Source organism: Capra hircus, chromosome 1 (genome assembly GCF_001704415.2).
Source record: "Capra hircus breed San Clemente chromosome 1, ASM170441v1, whole genome shotgun sequence".
Classification (NCBI taxonomy): Eukaryota; Metazoa; Chordata; class Mammalia; order Artiodactyla; family Bovidae; genus Capra; species Capra hircus.
This window is the reverse complement of record NC_030808.1, coordinates 65,704,117-65,728,642: the sequence shown is the minus strand read 5'-3', so window position 1 is coordinate 65,728,642 and position 24,526 is coordinate 65,704,117. Positions and strand designations below refer to the sequence as shown.

The 24,526-nt window shown below is 37.5% G+C and overlaps 1 protein-coding gene across 1 annotated transcript in view; it reads left to right on the top strand.

Annotated features, from left to right (window-relative positions):
* The window catches only part of POLQ (DNA polymerase theta), a 102,441-nt gene continuing 78,360 nt past the window's right edge, over nucleotides 446–24,526 (top strand). The window contains exons 1-9 of the mRNA XM_005674997.3: nucleotides 446–721; nucleotides 1,189–1,368; nucleotides 5,012–5,142; nucleotides 6,609–6,765; nucleotides 8,187–8,295; nucleotides 16,610–16,829; nucleotides 20,117–20,264; nucleotides 22,340–22,486; nucleotides 24,090–24,302. Coding sequence (XP_005675054.2) covers nucleotides 541–721; nucleotides 1,189–1,368; nucleotides 5,012–5,142; nucleotides 6,609–6,765; nucleotides 8,187–8,295; nucleotides 16,610–16,829; nucleotides 20,117–20,264; nucleotides 22,340–22,486; nucleotides 24,090–24,302 — 1,486 coding nt within the window. The 5' untranslated portion in view covers nucleotides 446–540. The remainder of the gene's footprint in view (nucleotides 722–1,188; nucleotides 1,369–5,011; nucleotides 5,143–6,608; nucleotides 6,766–8,186; nucleotides 8,296–16,609; nucleotides 16,830–20,116; nucleotides 20,265–22,339; nucleotides 22,487–24,089; nucleotides 24,303–24,526) is intronic.

The following is a 24,526-nucleotide window of genomic DNA, read 5'->3' as shown; positions in this document are numbered from 1 at the left end:
ATCTTTTGTTGACTCCTTATCCTGCATCAGAGTGTTTTCCAATGAGTCAGCTCTTCGCACATACAACCTATAATAATTATTTTAAAAATACCAATATGTCAAATAGAACTACGTCTCTAATCTACCTATTATAGGCAGTTCATTTTACGAAGTTAGTATAACCTTGCTATTTAAACTAGAAATGGACAAAAAGAAAAGTAAAAAATTTTAAGCCAGTATGATTATAGTTGGAGATTATATATACTGAGCCTGTTTTTCCCCCGTTTAATCTAGGTCCAACTCTGTTTCTATTACACTAACCATCAACAATAGAGACGCGGGAGGTCTAAACCTAGCGAGAGCCGCTCCTTCCCTAAGAGTTTATGGTCCTCGGGTTACTCTCGCCACTGGGAACTCTATGGTCCCGGGGCGGGCTAGGAGGCCTGCGTTTTAAAACCGTGGCGGGAAGATGGCGGCCGCGTTCGTCGCCAGGGTCAGTTTTTCCCGAGTGGGAGGACGCTGGGACTCTGCGTTTCCCTGAATGGGGGAGAAGGTTTCGCAATGAATATAACGCGCTGGAGTGGGAAACAGCGACGTTCAGCATCAGGCTTAGACTCGTCTTCGGGAAGCGGCTTTGATGGCAGTGACAGCCCCTTGCTCCTTTCCGGGCCGGTGCTGAGCCCACCTCCGGGCCTGGGACGCAGCTTGAAGGATCGTGGGCGCCGGCCGGCCGGAGCTACAGGTACTCCCAGGCACTCCGTGGCCAGCTCAGCCGGGCTGCTAGTCGCGAGGTGTCCTTTCGGCGCGGAGTCGCTCGTCTGCAGGACCCCTCGGCTCCTACTCCTTTTCTCAGTTTGTGACTCCAGCCCTGAGCGGCATGTCACTTTCTGTTGACAAGGAAGAGCTTTCAGTCCGTGTTCAGAGACCTCCTGGTATTAGTCTTCAAGTGGTTTCTGGGTTTTTATTCTTTCGACATTTGTTTACGGAAACAACTTACTAGTTGGCCAAATCTCATCACCTGTAAGGGATTCACACCTAATAGTGCCAGTACTCCTTACAGATACTTAAATTGGATGTGTTTTATGGCAGGTTATATATAACACGTAGGAATTCCAAAACTCAGTAGAAGGCTAATTACTGAAGTCTTAGGTTAAAACTAACTACTTCCTTCCTTTTTTTCTTGGTTTTTTTTTTTTTTTCCCCCAAAAGGGGAATGCAAGCAGACGTTTCCTGATGATCAAATAGACAAGCTGCTGTTGGCAAATTGGGGACTTCCTACAGCGGTTCTGGAGAAATATCACAGTTTTGGTGTTAGAAAAATGTTTGAATGGCAGGCAGAGTGCCTTTTGCTTGGACAAGTCCTGGAAGGAAAGAATTTAGTCTATTCAGGTATTCAAATTTGTGCAAATTAATTTCTGTACCATTTTAAAGACGTTATGAATGTAGAGAATGCTCTATTGAGGTAAGGCAGATGAAATTTATAACTAGAGAAAGTCTTAAAATATATGAAAAGCAGAGTTTCATCATATGCATACCTAAGTTATGAAAATCCCATTATATGGTGGGGTGGGGAAAGGCAAAACCCCTGCAGTTTAAAGAGAGTTATCTGCTTGCCTTTCCTCTCAACAAACATTCATCCCAGTGTGAGCATGCAGTATGAGATGTAAATGTGTTCTTCCAACAGTTGATCTCAGTTGCCTTTCAGTGTGTGAACATTTTATAATACATACCTGTTTATAAGTTGACCTGCTCATACAGGAGTATATACATAAAACCTTATGTGATACTTTATGAAAGGTTATATGGGCTTTCAAGAGTAATTTTGACTTATAAAACTTTTAACCATTTGACTTTAGAATCTAATCACTTGGTGAGATCAGTTTTCTCTGAAGTTGTGAGTTATCCAGATTTTTCATTATGGCTGCCAAAAATAGCTAGGAGATTTTCTATCTATTTCTCAATGGATATGATGAGTTTGAATAAACTCCAGGAGGTAGTGAAGGACAGGGAAGCCTGGTGTGTTGCAGTTCATAAGGTCCCGAAGAGTGTGACACGACTCGGTGACTGAAGAACAAGATACAAGTTCAGGCTGTTTACTGGCTGTGTAACCTTGCAGATTACTTGAGAGAGAGGAGGAGAAAGAGAGGGAGTGACGGTGCACACAGAAAGCATGAGTGCCAGCTTGTGGGCATAGAAAAGTTTTTGGCATATAGGAAACACTCTTACTAACTGCTAGTGGCAGTTAGTGGTAGTTGTAGAATGCCCTGACAATTTCAATTGCTTAAATACGTGGGTGTCATTCATAACTCTGGTCACCAACTCACATAAATTTATCACCGGGCCCAGTGTCTGTTACCTCAGATATCTTGATTCTGACCAGTACTCTTTGTTCTTGGGTGCATTACCTAGTTTACTATCATCTTCTAGATTATGCAGTAGCTTTGTAACTAGATGTTCAAGCTGGTTTTAGAAAAGGCAGAGGAACGAGAGATCAAATTGCCAACATAAGCTGATTCATTGAAAAAGCAAGAGAGTTCCAGAAAAACATCTGTTTCTACTCTATTGACTATGCCAAAGCCTTTGACTATGTGGATCACAATAAACTGTGGAAAATTCTGAAAGAGATGGGAATACCAGACCACCTGACCTGCCTCTTGAGAAACCTATATGCAGGTCAGGAAGCAACAGTTAGAACTGGACATAGAACAACAGACTGGTTCCAAATAGGAAAAGGAATACATCAAGGCTGTATATTGTCACCCTGCTTATTTAACTTCTATGCAGAGTACATGATGAGAAACGCTGGGCTGGAAGAAGCACAAGCTGGAATCAAGATTGCTGGGAGAAATATCAATAACCTCAAATATGCAGATGACACCACCCTTATGGCAGAAAGTGAAGAGGAACTCAAAAGCCTCTTGATGAAAGTGAAAGAGGAGAGTGAACACAATGTTGGCTTAAAGCACAACATTCAGAAAACTAAGAACATGGCATCTGTTCCCATCACTTCATGGGAAATAGATGGGGAAACAGTAGAAACAGTGTCAGACTTTATTTTGGGGGGCTCCAAAATCATTGCAGATGGTGATGGCAGCTATGAAATTAAAAGACGCTTACTCCTTGGAAGAAAAGTTAGACCAACCTAGATAGTATATTGAAAAGCAGAGACATTACTTTGCCAACAAAGGTCCGTCTAGTCAAGGCTGTGGTTTTTCCAGTGGTCATGTATGGATATGAGAGTTGGACTGTGAAGAAAGCTGAGCGCCGAAGAATTGATGCTTTTGAACTGTGGTGTTGGAGAAGACTCTTGAGAGTCCCTTGGACTGCAAGGAGATCCATCCAGTCCATCCTAAGGGAGATCAGTCCTGGGTGTTTATTGGAAGGACTGATGCTAAAGCTGAAACTCCAATACTTTGGCCACCTCATGTGAAGAGTTGACTCATTGGAAAAGACTCTGATGCTGGGAGGGATTGGGGGCAGGAGGAGAATGGGACGGCAGAGGATGAGATGGCTGGATGGCATCCCCGACTGATGGACGAGAGTTTGAGTGAACTCCGGGAGTTGGTGCAGACCAGGAGGCCTGGCATGCTGCGATTCATGGGGTTGCAAAGAGTCGGACATGACTGAGTGACTGAACTAAACTGAACTGAATCTTTGCTTTCTGCCCTTACTTTGCTTCTGCAGCCAAACTCTGTAAAGTACAGTTATGAATTTCTCACTCCTTTTCACGTTCACCTAACTCACTAATCACTCTCCATTGCTTTCAGGGTAAATTTCTTACGTGGTAGGATTATAAAACTTTTTTTCTTGTGGCACTTTCATGTCTCTTTTACTCCCCTACTTGTGGCAACCTACTCCAGTATTCTTGCCTGGGAAATCCCATGGACAGAGGGGCCTGGCAGGGCTACAGTCCATGGGGTCGCAAGAGTCAGACACAACTGACTGACTAAACCTACCTACCTACTTGTACTTTTTGTTTCAGACATTCAGTTACCATCTTCTGAATATACTAGGCTTTCCTTTAGACCTTTACACATGCTGTTTTTTCTGCTTGGGATTCTTTTCTTTTTCCCTTTTTGCTGCTTTGAAATTCTGTTTCCTTTACATAAATCCTTTTAGCTTTTCCCCTTCAGCGTCTATCATAGCTTCTATCACAATGTATTTAAGCTGTTTATTTCCTCATAGTAGGGCTTTTAACTATTTGGTACTTAAAGGAAAGGATCTTTAGGTGTAAGCTAGGTACTCAGTAATATTCATCATTTATTGCTGATATAAAGATTTCTTTGTCTCTGTTTTTCACTGGGAGAGTGTTTAGAAAGCTGGTTTAAAGTTGGGCATTTCAGGGTTATGCAAGGAGATCCAACCAGTCCATTCTAAAGGAGATCAGTCCTGGGTGTTCATTGGAAGGACTGATGCTAAAGCTGAAATTCCAGTACTTTGGCCACCTCATGCGAAGAGTTGACTCATTGGAAAAGACTCTGATGCTGGGAGGGGTTGGGGGCAGGAGGAGAAGGGGATGACAGAGGATGAGATGGCTGGATGGCATCACTGACTTGATGGACGTGAGTTTGAGTGAACTCCGGGAGTTGGTGATGGACAGGGAGGCCTGGTGTGCTGCGATTCATGGGGTCGCAAAGAGTCGGGCAGGACTGAGCGACTGAACTGAACTGAAAGGTTTCAACTGATAGGTGGTGGCGGTTTAGTCACTAAAGTTGTGTTCTGCTCTTGCGACCCTATGGACTAGTCCTCCAGTCTCCTCTCTCCATGGGATTTCCCAGGTAAAATACTGGAGTGGGTTGCTGTTCCCTCCTCCAGGGAATCTTCCCAACCCAGGGATCAAACCCACATCTCCTGCCTTGGCAGGGGGGTCCTTTACCACTGAGCCGCCAGGGAAGCCCTAATGATAGTTTGTTTATGTTGTCCAGTTAGCCTTGGGCTCTTTAGTCACTAGATATGATTTAAAGCATTTATTACTGCACTGTATCAATTATTACTTATTTTTGTGATGATCTTGTGGAATAACATCTTTTAGCTCCTACAAGTGCTGGGAAGACTCTCGTTGCTGAGCTACTTATTTTGAAGCGGGTTTTGGAAATGCGGAAGAAAGCTCTTTTTATTTTGCCCTTTGTTTCTGTGGCTAAAGAGAAGAAATACTATCTCCAGGTAATTTTTTTTTTACGAAGTTTGAAATTGTGAAAGGCCTATTATTGGCAGCTTTGGCTTTACTCATTTGAAATAGAATTATAAAAGTAATTGGAAAATAAAAATCTTTCATTACGTCTCAATCCATGGGATTACAAGAGAGTGGTACATGATTTAGCAAGTTAACACCACCAATGTAGCTTTAAAAGTTGACCATTTATGAGAGGAAACTTTAAAATTACTGCATAAAAGAGAAAGGATAGTTAAATCAAGAGTAATTGGTGAAAATTATATAAAAACTTAAAATATTCCTTAAAAAATAGAGTGCTTTAATTAGTATATAAATGTGCAGATTAAGAATCAACATCTTAAGTGAATAGTAGCACTAAGCTGAAGCATGGAAAGGAAGTATGTTTGAGGAAGCTTATCCCATCCTAATTGAGGGGACATTTGGGAACATAAGAGGATGAAGAACAAGATCCATTGATGCTTATGTACAGCTCCAGTTGTGTGTTCTGTTCCGCTGTTCTGCAAAAATGAATAGTGGCATTATACATTTGTGTGATACATGGTCTTTAAGGCATTTTTACAAGTATAATACTTCATTAAAGAGAATAAAATTTATTCTTATTTCTGCCTTTTGGAATGGCAAGATTATTGTACTGGTAATCCAAAAAATCCGAGTTCTAGTCCTAGTTTTGCCATTAACTATGTCTTCAGGCCAGACACGTAATCTGCTGGATTGAATTTTTCATTGGTAAAATGAAACTATGGGTTAACTCAATAAATACTCAGAAACATTTTATTGAATGAATAGCTCTAAAATTCAATGGTTCTGTGAATTTTTTTAACGTTATTTCAGAGACCAAATAGCCAACAAAGCTGGTTCTACATGGTAACATCTTTTCAACTTAGACCAAAGTAGTAAAATGATGTAAGGATCCTTTTTATTAAGAAGGTATGTTAGTTAAAAGTTAATCTAAAAAAACAAAACAAAACAAAAAAAAACCACCCACTGCATTTGAGTTTTGAAACCCTTTCTTTTGTTATATATATAAAACTAGTTTTTAGAGAGATAATGAAAATATTTTCCTCATGAAGTATAAATTTGTTTTTGAATATATTATTATATTAGTGTTAAAGAAAGAACTAGTTTTTTGCTTGTTTATTAGATAAAAAAATGTTAGTGCTTAAGGTAATTTTTGTTTTCTTCTGTAAGGCTCTTTCTTCTATATGTAGCTCATAGAGCTCATTAAGTATGCCATTTTATTCAACTCTGTCTTAATAGAAAATCTCTCTACTGAGTTTTGTCAATTCTAAATCTTATTTTTAGACTTAGATTCTAAAAAGAACCAATGTGCCTTGACCAGGAATAAGGACCAGTTGTCTGATAAATGTCTTTTGATACTTATATCTATGCTTGGGGAAAGAACCAATTCAATATTCATAAATTTTCAACTCTTACTTTTCTGTTTTACTCAAATCAGAGTCTATTTCAGGAAGTAGGAATAAAAGTAGATGGTTATATGGGCAGTACCTCTCCAACAAGGCATTTCTCTTCTTTGGATATTGCTGTCTGCACAATTGAGAGAGCCAATGGTCTGATCAATCGCCTCATAGAGGAAAATAAGATGGATCTTTTAGGTAAGTAAATAAAGAAATACGTGCTTATACTTTCTCTGTGTTTGATAGGATGGAGTGGCGCCATTATGATTTCTGTATATCTTATGTTTTATTCTAATGTCTGTCATCTTCTGGAGGTAAGAATTGGCATCTTTAATGTTAGGAACTCTGTTAAAAAACGTTTTGCATCCTGCTGATGTTATTGACTCTGCTTGTATTTTTGCACTTTAGAAAACATAAAGATTATCTTAGAGTCCTCAAAACATTTCTCATTGCTTCTTTCCTGATAAAGTTTGCCAGGAATAGAAGGAAGTAATCTTCCATCTCTGCAGTTAGTATATATGTATTCATTATCATGTTCTGGTACTATGATATTTAGATCAGGCCTGGACCCAGAGACTACCATTTAGCAGACCGATGGTAGGGAGCTATAGAAATTAGCACTATATTTGAGCTTGGGACTGTTCTGTCTTAGTCCTTTTTTTTTTTTTTTTTTTAACTACTTGGGAAAGCTCACTATGTAGAGGTAGGAATAGGAAGAGAATGATTTCAACAGCAATGGAAACTGCAAGAATATCAGTTAGTTATTCATGTTATCTTGGTGAACTTAAATGGTAAAATTAGGATAGAGGTGGGGAGTGAAATAAAAAATTAATTAGACATGGGCTTTGCTCTGTCAAGCTTAGAGAGAGGAATCACATTCCTTAGTTTGTATCAGAATTGTCAGATTGTGTTGTATCAGGTTAAGTGTTATATCCAGTACACTTAGCACAGTGCCTGGCACACTAGATAGAATAAATATTTTTTGGATGAATGAATGAATTCTGAAATAACTCATCATACAATATGATTTTGAAATAGCTTACTGATAAGGAAGAAGAACATCATGTGTTCTAGGAAATAGTCTGAAAGATCTGTATTTTTGTAGGAGAATTTGGGCTGGGTCAGAGGACACCAGTGCACACATAAATTAAAATGTTTAAATGAGGCATTGGTTGATAACTAGATTTTTGGTAATTCTTGAGCATTATTCCAAATACATAGACTAGTTTCTCCAAGTAGAGGAGAAGAGAATTATTATATTTATGTGTTATAGTAGGGTGAGTCACTAGTCTATCATAATCAAACAAAAACATCCCCTTAAAATCATTTATTGCTTCTTGATCTGATTTTGTTTTCCTGTGCACTTGCTAACATCAGGATAGTTGCCCTGGTTGTTTTCCCCATAGAAAAGCCAATCCACTGAATAATTTTCAAGGATGTCTTTAATTTTCTTTGTACATGTATTTTACAAGGTTGCCAGTTAAGAAGCATCTGAATTTTGTATTACCTGCAATGTACTGTAATAACAATTATTTATAGTACCAGATTAAGCTACTCAGTCCTTCAAAATTTTTAATTGTGAGATTCTATGAAACTTAGTATCTGGAAAATCTCTTTAGGAATGGTGGTTGTGGATGAATTACATATGCTGGGAGACTCTCACCGAGGGTATCTGCTGGAGCTTTTGCTGACCAAGATTTGCTATATTACTCAGAAATCAGCTTCTTGGTAAGTACCTGAAATAGTTGAGTTCTTGAGTTTCCAAACAATGTTGAGAAAGTGCAAAAGTGTTTAATAAATAGTTGTTAAATACATTAAAGGAGGGTAATACTTATTTAGAACAAACTCATGTACAGCAGTTTATTTTTTTTCCAAAAGAAGTACTTAAGTCTAGGAGTGATTTTAGATCATTTTGGTAGAATAATTTGATTATTTTCTAGAATGAAAACATTCTTAAATTTTTGCTTACCACATTTATGATAGAATTTTTAAAATCCAGTTTTTGTATTTGTTAACTATACACACATGTAAATAGTCAATGCTAATTATGAAAAATAACATTTCTTTGTCCCCTACTTTCCAAAGGTAACTATTTTCAACTCTTACTGCTTTTTAGAAATTTGACTTACAGTGATATCTCTAAATATAGTTACTTAAGTTTTTTAGTTTTACACATTATATATTGACTTTACTATGGAAAATGAAGATCTAGCTTTTTTTAATATTCTTTACTCACCCCAGCCAATTTCCTCCCCCACCCTTCTTAGTTTTTCTTTATCTTCTGATTATATTCCCATTCTTCAGATATGTTTATGCCCTAATTTTGCTTAATTCGGTACTCAGTGTTACCCTATTATGACTGTATAAGGTCCATTATCAATGAGCCATGCGGTATAATTATTTTTACTTTCTAAATAACTTTTTGTTTTCTTTGAAATTAATAAATGTCTTTTCTTTGATGGCTTGATTTTCTGTGAACTTATTGCTGATTTATCTCCAGCTTCTTCCCACTTTTGAAATTTCCATCCAATATGTTTCAACACATTTGCTGTTCTGACAAATTCATTTTCTTGAAGAGGTTTCTCCTAAAGTCTCCTGGGTTTTTCCAACTTAGTCTATCTATATGCTGGCAGCAGTTATCTTAAAGTCTCTTTTTATTAGTATCATTTATTCCCATTGCTCTTTGCTTGAGTCAGAGCCCCCTTTTTTGTGATCACATGTATTTCTATTTATTTACTTTCCAGTTTCAGTGGGGATATCTTCCAGGAAGTTCTACTTTATTTACACGTATAGGCTATAATAGGTATAAATTTTTCAAAAATTAGCATCTCTGAAAATGCCTTACAATTATTTTATAGATTTTCCAGGTACAAAAGTCAAGATAATCTAAATCTAAATACTATTCTAATACTAATAAAATCTAAATACTTGTAGAGTTTTTAAGATAGTACGTCATTTTTCTCGTTACTATTGAGAAATCCAGTACCATGCTTATCCTTCATTCTTTGTATAAATCGAAAAAATTTTTTTCTGAGAGGTTTTTAAGACCTCCTTTTCTTCCTGAGTATTGTGAAATATCACTGATGTATCTTTATGTTGGGTTTGTTTTCTAACTTTGGGCTGGATACTCAGTAGATGCTTTTAATCTAGGAGCTCTTGTCTTTCAGTTTGTGAGACTTTCACACATCTTGTACAGTATGTGGGAAAATACACAGATTATCATCTGTATCCTAAATTAGTAGTGATATAGAAGATATGACTAATACAATTAGCAAATTTGAACTAATGGATATGTGTAGAGTAATTACCAAAGATAAGCAGGATATATATTCTTTTTAGTTACATATGAAACATTTATTAAAAAAATCTGTATGCTGAAACAAAATATCTTAAAGGATTTAAGTTATTTAAAATATAATCGATGACAGCAGTCCAATTAAGCCAGAAATAAGTATAAGAAAAACATAACTAAAAGATGCCCACATGTCTAGACATTAATAGATACATTTTGACCCATTTTGGAGTGAAAAAAATAATCACAAAAGAAACAGGAAGATATAGAATCGAAGTATAATAAAAATATCTCCTAATAAAATGTGTAAGTGCAGCTAGAATTGTTTTTAAAGGGAAATTGATAGTACACAGTGTGTATATTATTAAAGAAGAGAGACTGGAAAATTAATGACTTATCCATCTCTAAAACTTAAAAAAGAATAGTAGAATAATATCACAGAGAGTGGAAGGAAAGGAATAATAAAGACCAGAGCAAAAATGAATGAAAGAGGAAAGTCATCCTGAACACTAAAACAAACTCTACAAGTCAATGAGAAAAAGTACAATCTAATATATTAATGGGTAAGGAACTTGAACAGACATTTTTAAGAGGTATCCAAACGGTTTCTGAACATGAAATGGTGCTTAATTTCATTAGTAATCAAAGAAATGTAAAGTACCTCCTCAAAGAGATACTACCACACACTGTCCAAAATGTCTAACATACTGACAGTGCTAAGTGGTGACAATGCTAAGTGGAAAAGTAAGGAAGTTCTAGTGACAGCAGTCAGACAAAAAGAAATAAAAGGAATCCAAATTGGAAAGGATGAAGTAAAACTGCTGCTGTTTGCCTATGACATGATACTATAAACAGAAAATCCTAAAGATGCCACCAAAAAGCTACTAGAACTTATCCATGAATTATATAAAATTGCAGGATACAAAAGTAATGTACAGAAATCTTTTACATTTCTGTACACTAACAGTGAATTATCAGAGAAATTAAAAAAAAAATCCCATTTATAATTGCATCAAAAAGAATAAAAATCCTAGGAATAAGTCTAAGGAGGTAGAAGGCCAGTATAGTCCTTATCAATTACCAATGGCATTTTTTGCATACATGGAACAAAAAGTCTTAAAATTTCATGAAACCACAAAAGACCCCAGATAGCCAAACCAATGTTGAGAAGGAAAAATGGAGCTGGAGGAATCAGGCTCCCTGACTTTGTACTATAATATAATGCTTCAGTAATGAAGACCGTATGGTACTGGCACAAAGACAAACTTACAGATCAGTGGAGCAGTATAGAGAACCCAGAAATAAACCCATACACCTATGGTCAATTAATCTATGTCAAAGGTGACAAGACTGAACAATGGAGAAAAGACAGTTTCTTTAATAAGTGGTTCTGGGAAGACCGAACAGCTGCATGTAAATGATGAAATTAGAGCATTCTCTAGCATCATATATACAAATAAACTCACAATGGATTAAAGACCTAAATGTAAGACGAGATACCATAAAACTAGGAGAGGAAAATATAGGCAGAACACTCTTTGGCATAAAATGCAGCAAGATCTTTTTTCACCCACCTCCTAGAATAATGAAAAAACAAAAATTAGCAAGTGGGACCTAATTAAATTCAGAAGCTTTGAACAAAAAAGAAAACCATAGACAAAATGAAAACTCACAGAGTGTAAGAAAATATTTGAGAATGAATTGACTGACATGGGTTTAATCTCCAAAATAGATAGTTCATGTAGCTCAATATCGTAAAAGCAACAACCCAATCAAAAAATGAGCAAAAGATCTAAATAGACATTTCTACAAAGAAGATCAGTGGAACAGATTAGAAAGCCCAGAAATGAGCCCTTACTAATTGTTTTCTTTTTTTTTCAGTTATCTGCTTTATTTATTCATTGATTTATTTTGTTCTGGGTTGTTGTGGCACATGGGCTCTTTGTTGCTGCATGCAGACTTCTTGTTATGGTGCCTTCTCCTGTTGCAGAGCATGGGCTCTAGAGCATGGGCAATGAGCTCATATTTATATGGGAAATTAACCTATGACATAGGCAAGAATATACAGTGGAGAAAAGACAGCCTTTTTAGTAGATGATGTTGGTAAAACTGGACTACTCTCACACCATGTACAAAAGTAAATTCAAAATGGATTAAAGACTTAAGACCTGAAACTGTAAAACTTCTAGAAGAGAACATAGGCAGTATGCTCTTTGTGTCCATGAATGTCCAGGAGTCTCTGGCGGAAGCGTGGGTTGGTGGTGGCCTGCTGCAGGATTAGGGGCACTGAGTGTAACAGTGCCTGTATGGGACATTTTGAAGGAGGTCTCCATCATCTTCATTACCTCCACCATCCTTTGGCCTCAGGTCAAATAATAGAGAGGGAAAAGAGCCCCACCCTCCAGCAGAAAATTGGATTAAAGATTTACTGAGCTTGGCCCCATCCATCAGAACAAGACCCAGTTTACCCCTCAGTCAGTCTCTCCCATCAGGAAGCTTCCATAAACCTCTTATCCTTCTCCATCAGAGGGCAAACTGAAAACCACAATCACAGAAAACTAACCAATGTGATCACATGGACCACACAAAGCCTTGTCTAACTCAATGAAACTGTGAGCCATGCTGTGTAGGGCCACCCAAGATGAATGGGTCATGGTGAAGAGTTCTGACAAAACCTGGTCCACTGGTGAAGGGAATGGCAAACCACTTGAGTATTCTTGCCTTGAGAACCCCATGAACAGTATGAAAAGGCAAAAAAATAGGACATTGAAAGATGAACTCCCCAGGTGGGTAGGTACCCAATATGCTACTGGAAATTAGTGGGGAACTAACTCCAGAAAGAACAAAGAGACAGAGTCAAAGCAAAAACAACACTCAGTTGTGGATGTGACTGGTGATGGAAGTAAGGTCCGATGCTGTAAAGGGCAGTATTGCATTGTAATCTGGAATGTTAGGTTCATGAATCAAGACAAAATTGGAAGTAGTCAACCAGGAGATGGTGAGAGTGAACATTGACATTTTAGGAATCAGTGAACTAAAATGGACTGGAATGGGTGAATTTGACTCAGGTAACCATTAAATGTTACTAGTATGGGCAGGAGTCCCTTAGAAGAAATGGAGTAGCCAACAAGAATCTGAAATGCAGTACTTGGATCCAATCTCAAAAACGACAGAATGATCTCTGTTCGTTTCCAAGGCAAACCACTCAGTATCACAGTAATACAAGTCTATGCCCCGACCAATAATGCTGAAGAAGCTGAAGTTCAACGGTTCTACGAAGACCTACGAGACCTTCTAGAACTAACACCCAAAAGAGATGTCCTTTTCATTATAGGGGATGGAATGCAAAAGTAGGAAGTCAAGAAATACCCAGAGTAATGGGCAAATTTGGCCTTGGAGTACAGAATGAAGTAGCAAAGGCTAACAGTTTGGCCAAGAGAACTCACTGGTCCTAGAAAACACACTCTTCCAACAACATAAGAGAAGACTCTACACATGGACATCACCAGATGGTCAATACTGATTATATTCTTTGCAGCCAAAGATGGAGAAGCTCTATACAGTCAGCAAAAACAAGACTGGGAGCTGACTGTGTCTCAGATCATGAACTCCTTATTGCCAAATTCAGACTGAAATTGAAGAAAGTAGGGAAAACCACTAGACCATTCAGGCATGACCTAAATCAAATCACTTACGGATATACAGTGGAAGTGACAGATAGGTTCAAGGGATTAGGTCTGATAGACAGAGTGCCTGAAGAGCTATGGACAGAGGTTCATGACATTGTACAGGAGGCAGTAATCAGGACCATACCCAAGAAAAGAAATGCAAAAAGGCAAAACGGTTGTCTGAACAGGCCTTACAAACAGCTATGAAAAGAAGAGAAGTGAAAGGCAAAGGAGAAAAGGAAAGATAGACCCATTTGAATGCAGAGTTCCAAAGAATAGCAAGGAGAGATAAGAAAGCCTTCTTGGTGATTAATGCAAAAAAATAGAGGAAAACAATAGAATGGGAAAGACTGGAGATCTCTTCAAGAAAATTAGAGATACCAAGGGAACATTTCATGCAAAGATGGGCTCAATAAAGGACAGAAATGGTATGGACTTAACAGAAGCAGAAGATATTAAGAAGAGGTGGCAAGAATAGACAGAAGAACTGTACAAAAAAGATCTTCACGACCCAGATAATCACAACGGTGTGATCACTCACCTAGAGCCAGACATCCTGGAATGTGAAGTCAAGTGGGCCTTAGGACGCATCACAACGAACAAAGCTAGTGGAGGTGATGGAATTCCAGTTGAGCTATTTCAAATCCTAAAAGGTGATGCTGTGAAAGTGCTGCACTCAATATGCCAGCAAATGTGGAAAACTCAGCAGTGGCCACAGGACTGGAAAAGGTCAGTTTTCATTGCAATCCCAAAGAAAGGCAATGCCAAAGAATGCTCACACTACCGCAAAGTTGCAGTCATCTCACATGCTAGTAAGGTAATGCTCAAAATTCTACAAGCCGGGCTTCAATGGTACGTGACTGTGAACTTCCAGATGTTCATGCTGGATTTAGAAAAGGCAGAGGAACCAGAGATGAAATTGCCAACATCCGTTGGATCATGGAAAAAAGCAAGAGAGTTCCAGAAAAACATCTGCTTTATATGCCACAACCTTTGACTGTGTGGATCACCACAAACTGTGTAAAGTTCTTAAAGAGGTGGGAATACCAGACCACTTGACCTGCCTCCTGAGATATCTGTATGCAGGTTAAGAAGCAGCAGTTAGTACTGGACATGAAACAACAGACTGGTTCCAAATCGGGAAAGGAGTACATCAAGGCTGTATATTGTCACCATGCTTATTTAACTTATATGCATTGTACATCATGAGAAATGTTGGGCTGGATGAAGCACAAGCTGAAATCAAGATTGCCAGGATAAATAGCAATAACCTCATATATGCAGATGACACCACCCTTAGGGCAGAAAGTGAAGAAGACCTAAAGAGCCTCTTGATGAAAGTGAAAGGAGAGTGAAAAAGTTGGCTTACAACTCAGCATACAGGAAACTAAGATCATGGCATCTGGTCCCATCACTTCATGGCAAATAGGTGGGGAAACAGTGGAAACAATGGCAGACTATTTTTTTGGGCTCCAGAATCGCTGCAGATGGTGACTGGAGCCATGAAATTAAAAGACACTTGCTCCTTGGAAGAAAAGCTATGACCAATCTAGACAGCTTATTGAAAAGCACAGACATTAATATGTCAACAAAGATCCATCTAGTCAAAGCAATGGTTTTTCAAGTAGTCATGTATGGATGTGAGAGCTGGACTATAAAGAAAGCTGAGCTCCGAAGAATTGATGCTTTTGAACTGTGGTGTTGGAGAAGACTCTTGAGAGTCCTTTGGACAGCAAAGGGATCCAACCAGTCCATCCTAAAGGAAATCAGTCCTGAATATTGATTGGAAGAACTGATGCTGAAGCTGAAACTTCAATACTTTGGCCACCTGATGCGAAGTACTGACTCATTGGAAAAGACCTGATGCTGGAAAAGATTGAAAGTGGGAAGAGAAGGGGATAACAGAGGATGAGATGATTGGATGGCATCACTGACTCAATGGACATGAGTTTGAGTCAACTCTGGGAGTTTGTGATGGACAGGGAGGCCTGACGTGCTGCAGTTCATGGGGTGGCAAAGAGTTGGCCATGACTGAGCCATTGAACTGATGCTCTTTGATGTTGACTTTTATCAACATAATATTTTTAGGATAGGTCTCCTCAGGCAAGGGAAACAAAAGTAAAGATAAACAAGTGGGATTACATCAAACTATAATAAAAAGTTTTGCACAGTGAAGGAAACTTTCAGAAAAACAAAAAGGCTGTATACTGAATGGGCGATCTTTGCAAATATGTATCCCATAAAGTATTAATATCCAAGATATATGAAGAACTCATATAGGTCAACATAAAAACTGTTTAAGAAATGGACAGAGGGTATGAATAGACACTTTTCCAGAGATGACATACAAATGGTCAACAGGCAAATGAAAAGTTGCTCACCATCACTAATCCTTAGTGAATTACAAGTGAAAACCCTGAGATACCACCATACATCTGTCAGCATGACTTATCAAAATAGACATCAAATAATAAATGTGTCAAGGATGTGGAGAAAAGGGAAACCTTGTTCACTTTTGATGGGAAAATAAATTGGTACAGCCAGTATGGGGAAACAGTATGGTAAACAGTATGGCAATTCTTCAAAAAATTAAAAACAGAAGCGCCATATGATCCAGCAGTTCTACCGTTGGGTGTTTGAAGAAAACAAAAACACTAATTTGAAAAAGATATGTGCACACCTAGGTTTATTAATGCAGCATTATTTACAATAGCTAAGATATGGAAGCAACCTGAGTGCCCATCAGTAGAAGAATGGTGTATTTATATACAGTGAAATATTCAGCCATAAGAAAGAAGGAAATTCTGCCATTTGCTACAACATGGATGGACCTGGAGATTAGGACAGAGAAAGACAAATACAGTATGATTTCATTTATATATGTAATCTAAAAAAAGAACAAACAGTAGTTTGACATTAATAAAATTGAATTTAATATATGACCCAACACTTTTATTCCTAGGTATATACCCTATAGAAATTTATGCACATTTGTACCAAAAAACATACCAAGAATATTGTGAGCACTATTTGAAATTAATAGTATATGTCTTTTAACATCATTTTCATTTGTTTTTTGCAGCCAGGCAGATTTAGCCATTCCTTTGTCTAATGCCATACAGATTGTTGGCATGAGTGCTACTCTTCCAAATTTGGAGCTTGTGGCTTCCTGGTTGAATGCTGAACTCTACCACACTGACTTTCGTCCTGTACCACTGCTGGAATCCATAAAAATTGGAAATTCAATTTATGACTCTTCAATGAAGCTTGTGAGGGAATTTCAACCCATGCTGCAAGTGAAGGTAAGTCATTTGTTGTTCAGCTGCTAAGTCGTGTCCAGCTCTTCGCAACCCCATGGACTGCAGCATGCCAGGCTTCCCTGTCTTTCACTGTCTCCCGTAGTTTGCTCAAGTTCATGTCGATTGAGTTGGTGATGCCATCCAACCATCTCATTCTGTGTTGCCCTTCTCCTGCCCTCCATGTTTCCCATCATCAGGGTCTTTTCCAATGGATCAGCTCTTTGCTTCAGGTGGCTGATGCATTGGAGCTTCAGCGTCAGTCCTTCCAATGAATATTCAGAGGTGATATCCTTTAGAAGTGACTGGTTTGATCTCCTTGCAGTCCAAGGTTCTCTCCAGAGTCTTCTCCAGCACCATAGTTCAAAAGCATCATTTCTTCGGTGCTCAGCCTTCTTTATGGTCCAACTCTCACGTGTGTACGTGACTACTGGAAAAATCATAGCTTTGACTAGATAGGCAAAGTGATGTCTCTGCTTTTTGTTTTTGTTAAGTTTTTTTATTGAAGGATAATTGCTTTACAGAATTTGGTTGTTTTCTGTCAAACCTCAACATGAATCAGCCATTGGTATACATATATCCCCTCCCTCTTGAATCTCCCTCCCATCTCCCTCCCTGTCCCACCCCTCTAGGTTGATACACTGTCTAGGTTTGTAATAGCTTTTCTACCAAAGAGCAAGCATCTTTTAATTTCATATCTGTGGTCACTGTCCACAGTAATTTTTTACCACCTGTATTGTTGTTTTTGATTGCATTTCCTAGCATGTTGTTAACAATTTTTGAGTTGGGCTGGGGGTTGCAAAGTAGCTGGATGTGCATTACATATCCATTAGAAGGATTCCTGTTGTTAACCTAGTTGGTTTCATGAAAGAATTGGTGGTGTTGGTGAGAGAGGAAATGTAGTCTTCAATTTAAATGTAATCATTTCCTATAAGTGTAAGTAATAAAATTTTATAGATTTTTCTTTTTAACTGGGAAAGATTTTCTTACGGCTTTGTTTACATTAATGTGGAAAACTGACCTTTTATTAAGTGATACATGTACAATATGTGCCCTTCTTGGTTGCTTCAGTCATGTTTGACGCTTTGTGACCCCATGTATATGATAGTGGAAAAAACATTTTTTGGGGTCAGAAAGACCTATTTCTGATACCTTATATAGGGATACTTGATGTGGCTGTGATAATAGTTGAATTACATAACTTCTCCATAGTATCTTCATCTATAAAATGGATATAATATTTGTCTTTAGTGTTTTAAGGATGAAATTTGATTTTTAAAAATTGCCTAGCATCTAGAAAGTGGTTGATAAATACACTTTAAAACATTTAATTCAGAGTATTTTTCTAGGGCTGATTCTTCAGTCCTGAAGTTAAAGGACTGAATCTGGTATGAGGCATCTATTTTTAATGTAGATCTGTGCCTCTGAATACTGAAATAGTTAAGGGTAAGTTTAGAACTGGAAATAGGACTGTATTTGTAGCTTCTGCATGCTTGGTATGGAATCGTACTTAGTTGCTTTGCTCTGTACTCCCAAATTTCATTTGACTGTGCCTTGGTTACCTCAATAAATATATCAGTAAACAAAGTCATTCACTCTCCTGTCAATCTTCTTCTATTACCATGTCTCTGCCTCCACCCTATTTAAATCAGTTTCAACTCTTACCTGGATCCATGCTTAAATCAAAAGCTAATCATCTATTTAAAATGAACATCAGAGCATCTACCCATTCTCAAAAATTTGTGATGGTTCCCATTTCATGTGGAATGAATGCCAGCATCTTTAAAGTAGCCTACAAGCCATATATGATGTCCCACTCCTTTACCCTGACTTCAGTTTCTATATTCTTTACTTCCTCCATAGCCTCTCTGCTATTCTGTATAATATGCCAAGAAATCTCCCACCTCAGATTCTCTTTATGTGGAATACTTTCCCCTCTAGGCATCAGTAGGGTTTACTCTTTGACCTTTGGACCTTTACTCAAATGTCACTTTCTCATTCTCATTCTCGAATGTTCTCTCATTCCTGGTTTCTCTTTTCCCTGTTTTATTCTCTCCTTTGCACTTTGAGCATATTTTGTGTTTTGCTTATTTTGTTTTTATCTATTTCTTCCTACTAGAGTAGACACATTCTGAGGGCAGAGCTTTTTTTCTGCTTTATTCTCCATCCCAAGGCCTTGACTAATATATGTACGTGCTAAGTTTCTTCAGTATTGTCTAACTCTCTTGTGATCCCATGGACTGTAGCCCGCCAGGCTCCCCTATCATGGGATTCTCCAGGCAAAAATAGTGGAGTGGGTTGTCATTCCCTTCTCCAGACAATCTTCCTGATCCAGGGATCTAACCTGTGCCTCTTCCGTCTCCTGCATTGGCATTCTGGTTCTTTACCACTAGTGCCACCTGGAAAGCCCATGGTAATGTATGAAGTGAAGTGAAGTGAAGTTGCTCAGTCGTGTCCAACTCTTTGCGACCCCATGGACTGTAGCCTTCCAGGCTCCTCTGTCTATGGGATTTTCCAGGCAGTATACTGGAGTGGATTGCCATTTCCTTCTCCAAGGGATCTTCCCAACCCAGGGATTGAACCCGGGTCTCTCACATTGTAGACAGATGCTTTACCATCTGAACCACCAGGGAAGTCCATGATAATATATGGCACCCAGTAAATAATTACTTAATGAGTGAATGTATTGATGAATTAATCTAGTTACACACACTGACCTTCCAGTTTTGGTCACCACTGGAGTGTTTACAAATGCTGTTTGTTCTGCTTGAAATGTGTTCCCTGTTCCTCAGTTACCTTTTATTAAGATAATGTTTTTCCTTCACATCTCATCAGTTTCTCAGGGAAACTTTTTTTTTTCTTCCAGATTGCTCAGATTTACATTAAATGTAAGGCTTCAAAACACCACAAAATTCTCTTCGATAGTACATGTTATGATTGTATTTTACTTTTGTTTAGTACTTTATTGTTTCCCCACTGAGACCCAAACTCCTTAAAGATAGTACCTTGGCTATCTTTTACTCACCGTTATATCCCTATTACCTTTGGGTTGGAGGTCAGTAAATATTAGTTGAATGAATATAAAAGATTCCCTACTCACCTTGCACCATAAAGAGGTTTATTTTCTCTTCTCTTTTTTGTATTTTCTTTGTTTTATTACTGAATTTGTAACTGATTTTTATCATGCTTTTGAGTAGAAAAACCTTGCCATTGAAGCAAAATGAATAACTTTAAACTGATGTGAAAATGTTTTGAAAGTATCACTGGAATGGCTACTTCTCTTTCTTTTTTAGGGAGATGAGGATCACGTGGTTAGTTTATGTTATGAGACCATTCGTGATAACCATTCAGTATTACTTTTCTGTCCATCGAAGAAATGGTGTGAGAAGCTGGCAGATATCATTGCCCATGAATTTTACAGTCTGCACCATCAAGCTGAGGGTAAGTTAGTGATGGAAAGGAAAGGAAGTGATGAAAGGAAAGCCTCCATTCTTAGGACATTTGCTTGAAATTAATGTTAATAATTATATTAGCAAAGCATGGTTCTTCTCATCATTGCCACCACCTGCATGGATTCTTTGTAAAAGTATGTTTTTGTGACTAATCATCTCCTTATCCTCCTTATAGATAATATGTATACACATTCAGACTAACTGATCTTCAGAATTTCAGTATATTGGATTTATAGAGGTATATACTAATGTTCTTCATTTAGGATCCATGGGCTTTGAGAAGTTGACTTCAAAGCCCCCTAAATTGTATAAGAGACTTCACGTACACACATTTTTGTCTGGGGAAAGTAGTCATATCTTTTTTATATTTCTAAGCTCTTACTCTGCAGAGAGTCATGCATACATACACACACTATACACATGTAGTTTAAAATCAACTTTATTGAGGTATAATTTGTCTAGAATAAAATGCACCCACTTGAAGTGTAACTTAATGAATTTTAACAAATGTGTTCACCTGTTGAACTCCTCACTGTGATCAACACATAGAACATTTCTGTCATCCAAAATGTTCTTTTTTGCTTTCTATCTCCTCCCTCTATCCCCAGCTTCAGGCAACCAGTTATATATTTTCTGTCACTCTAGATTAATTGTGCCTTTTCTAAGAATTTCATATAGTAAATGAAGTCATATTATGTGTATGTGTCTTTTGTGTCTGGCTTCTTTCACTCAGCATGATATTTTTAAGATTCATCTAGATTGTTACTTTTATCAACTCACTTCTTTTTTATTGCTGAGTATTGATCTATGTGTATTGCTATAACCATTAGTGTATATTTTTACTCACTCTGGGGTGAGTAGTGTTCCCTCACCACACTAGATTGTGGGCCCTTGGGATCAAAGATAAGTGCAGGGAAGACAGGGCAGTTCTGGCTACAGAACTTTAGGATGTTTTATGACTTTGTTATGTTGGTGGCATCTTGAGGATAGGTAATGGATATCTCAAGCCTAGCTTCAATTAGTAAACTTTGCATGTAGTTTTATTAGTAGACTTTGGTCCAATATTATAACATCTCTTTTAGTTCTCTCTTAATCAATGCTTTCTTACTATGCCAGCTTATATTTTTTTGTGGCAACTATGATAACTTACATTCCTTAATGACCAGAAACATTATTTATATTTTCTTTGCATGAGCTTCTCATGATTTATAGCAGTGGTTTCCAAATCCTAGGACTTGAACTGGAGTCCAGGCTGTGATGAACTTTTCACCAGAAAAGTAAAGACAAGGTAGCACATTTTTCATAAAGATGACGTTTAAATTTTGAAATTATCCATACTAATTTTTTTCTGTTAAAATTACTTTTCTTTTTAAATAAGGAACAAAGATAATTTTAAAAAAATTTAAATTGTTTTTAGAGAAGTAAAGAATTGGCAACCATCTGTGGTCCTCAGAATTTTAGGAGAAGTTTACCAAAAAGATTTAAAAATACATAAAATATAAGATATATTCTATGAGAAAGTTTACTAGTTCAGAAATCCAAAGTCTAAGTTATTTTTAAAGAAAATATAGTTCTTGCATCTAAAAATCTTCTGGGGAAGGTAAACATAGAGGCAAAAAACAGAGGGTAATGTATGATTAAGTACCACATTGGTGCCAAAAAGGCTTGAAGAATTGTCACACAGAACTAAGCTCCTATGTGATTCTGACACTGCTGGTTTGGTGGGGGCACACATTGAGCAAGGATTTATTTTAGGCTCTGAGTGATGGTATTTGTACTTTTCTCCTTTCATCTGGTTCTTTTGATCTCCTCCTGTGGGCTTGATCTGAACCCAACAGTGTTTCCTAAACTTTGGTGCACATTAGAATTGCCTAGGGAGATTTATGTCCAGGTTGCGTCACATCATGGAATCTAGGGGAGAGAGCCAGACATCAATATTTTAAAAATATATCCAGGTGATTAATAAGTAGTTTCAGAACCATTGCCATCTGTCATGACTCAGGCAGATAGCAGTAAAAGAGGTCCAAGGGGAGGTGAACAGTGTTGACAGTTTTTTTGTGACAGGATTGGTAAGATCATCTGAATTTCCATCAGTGATGCTGGAACAAAAGGGCCTCCTAGAAGTGATGGATCAGTTAAAACGTTCACCTTCAGGATTGGACTCTGTATTACAAAAAACTGTGCCATGGGGAGTAGCATTTCATCATGCAGGTATCCATATATTTAATGTGTTATTATGAAGCCTCCTCCAAAAATACTTAAATTTTCTTTATTTTTATGTTTGATTTGCATTTGATTTCTCATTAACCACACATAATACTCTTAAATTTCCTTTTAAAACATTGTGGATTAAGATTAAACGGGAATAAAACACTTGCAGGATTATTTAGTTATCTGTATGGTATATAAGTACTAGATACAAACTTTTTTGGTACTACTGGGGATGTGAATTCTAAAGTGATTATATTTCTATACTTTGTTTCCTTAGAACTTAGGTTGAAGTGGTACTTGCTATCCTAATTTTATGCCACTCTGAATGTTTCCTTTTATATCTAGGGGTATTTGTAATATTCTTACAAATACATCAAAATCGAATTAATTTTAGAATTTGTCATATTGTATTTTGAAATAGTTACAAATGTTTTAAACCTCATACCTAGATGTCAGAATTGCAAGGATCATGACAGTCAGTGAGTTAAATAACTTCTTTTAGGCAGTGATCTGTCCATGTTGATATGTGCTAAGGATATGATTAAGAATACATAGTTTCTATGATTAGGAACTTAACCTTTTTAGTTTACTTAAAAATTTTATCATGCTATATAAAAATAAAAAAATATATATCTACATACAAACACATAAGAATATTTTCATTGTATATAAACTATAATGCATGCTAATAAAGTGAATATTGGTGGACCCACCACTGAATTTACAAACTGCCGCTGCTGCTAAGTCGCTTCAGTCATGTCCGACTCTGTGCGACCCCATAGACAGCAGCCCATCAGGCTCCGCCGTCCCTGGGATTCTCCAGGCAAGAACACTGGAGTGGGTTGCCATTTCCTTCTTCAGTGCATGAAAGTGAAAAGTGAAAGTGAAGTCGCTCAGTTGTGCCCGACTCTTAGCGACCCCATGGACTACAGCCTACCAGGCGCCTTCATCCATGGGATTTTCCAGGCAAGAGTACTGGAGTGGGTTGCCATTGCCTTCTCTGAATTTACAAACTAAGAACCCCAATTCTCTTGACTTTTTAAAAAAATGAAAATAAAAAATAAGCAAGATAAGTGTATATTCTGTTTTTTATTTACTCATGTATTTGTCCTTCAGATATTTATTTATGTGCCATAAATAAATGTGTCGGACCACTGTGTTGGATACACCATCAGATACTGTCTTGAGTAAAGCATGTCTGTACCTTCAGGGCGTTGTTTTCTAGAGCAGGTTTCAGCAAACTACAGTCTGCTAGTCAAATCCAGCTGTTTTTGTAAATAAAGTTTTATTGGAATACAGTCTTACCCATGTGTTTTACGGCTGTTCCATGTGACAGTGGCAGAGTTGAGTAGTTGCAACAGAGATCATCTGCCCTGCAAAAATCTAAAATGTTTACAGATAAATTTGACCGCCCCTGGTCTAGGAGATAGAACTGTACTAGGATTGGCAGACTGTGATTACTTCTTTGTTTACAGTCATAACAGTAGCTTAAAAAAATCTTTACAAGGTTGTATTAGATTCTCAGATCAATTTATAAGTGATCAAGTGTACTGTTTCCCTCATATGTTTATAAATATATGCGATTATAATTTCTTTTTTTTAGGTCTTACTTTTGAGGAGAGAGATATCATTGAAGGAGCCTTCCGTCAAGGTCAGATTCGAGTCTTGGCAGCAACTTCTACTCTGTCATCTGGTGTGAATTTACCTGCACGTCGTGTAATCATTCGCACTCCAATTTTCGGTGGTAGACTTCTAGATATTCTTACTTATAAGCAGATGGTTGGTCGTGCTGGCAGGAAAGGCGTAGACACAGTAGGTAAGTGAGTTTGAATTTTATGATAGTGTTGCTGAAGGATAGTGTCAGTCTACTTGAAATTGAATAGCAACCTATTTCTCATCATGTTATATTTCTTGTTATCCAAAACTAAAGTTCATCCTTTTGGATATAGAGTATAACTTAAAATCTTCATATCATCAACTATTGGTTTTTCTAGTAATGTAAAATAATCTTCGTTAGAAGGTTTTCTTTTGTGTTATGTA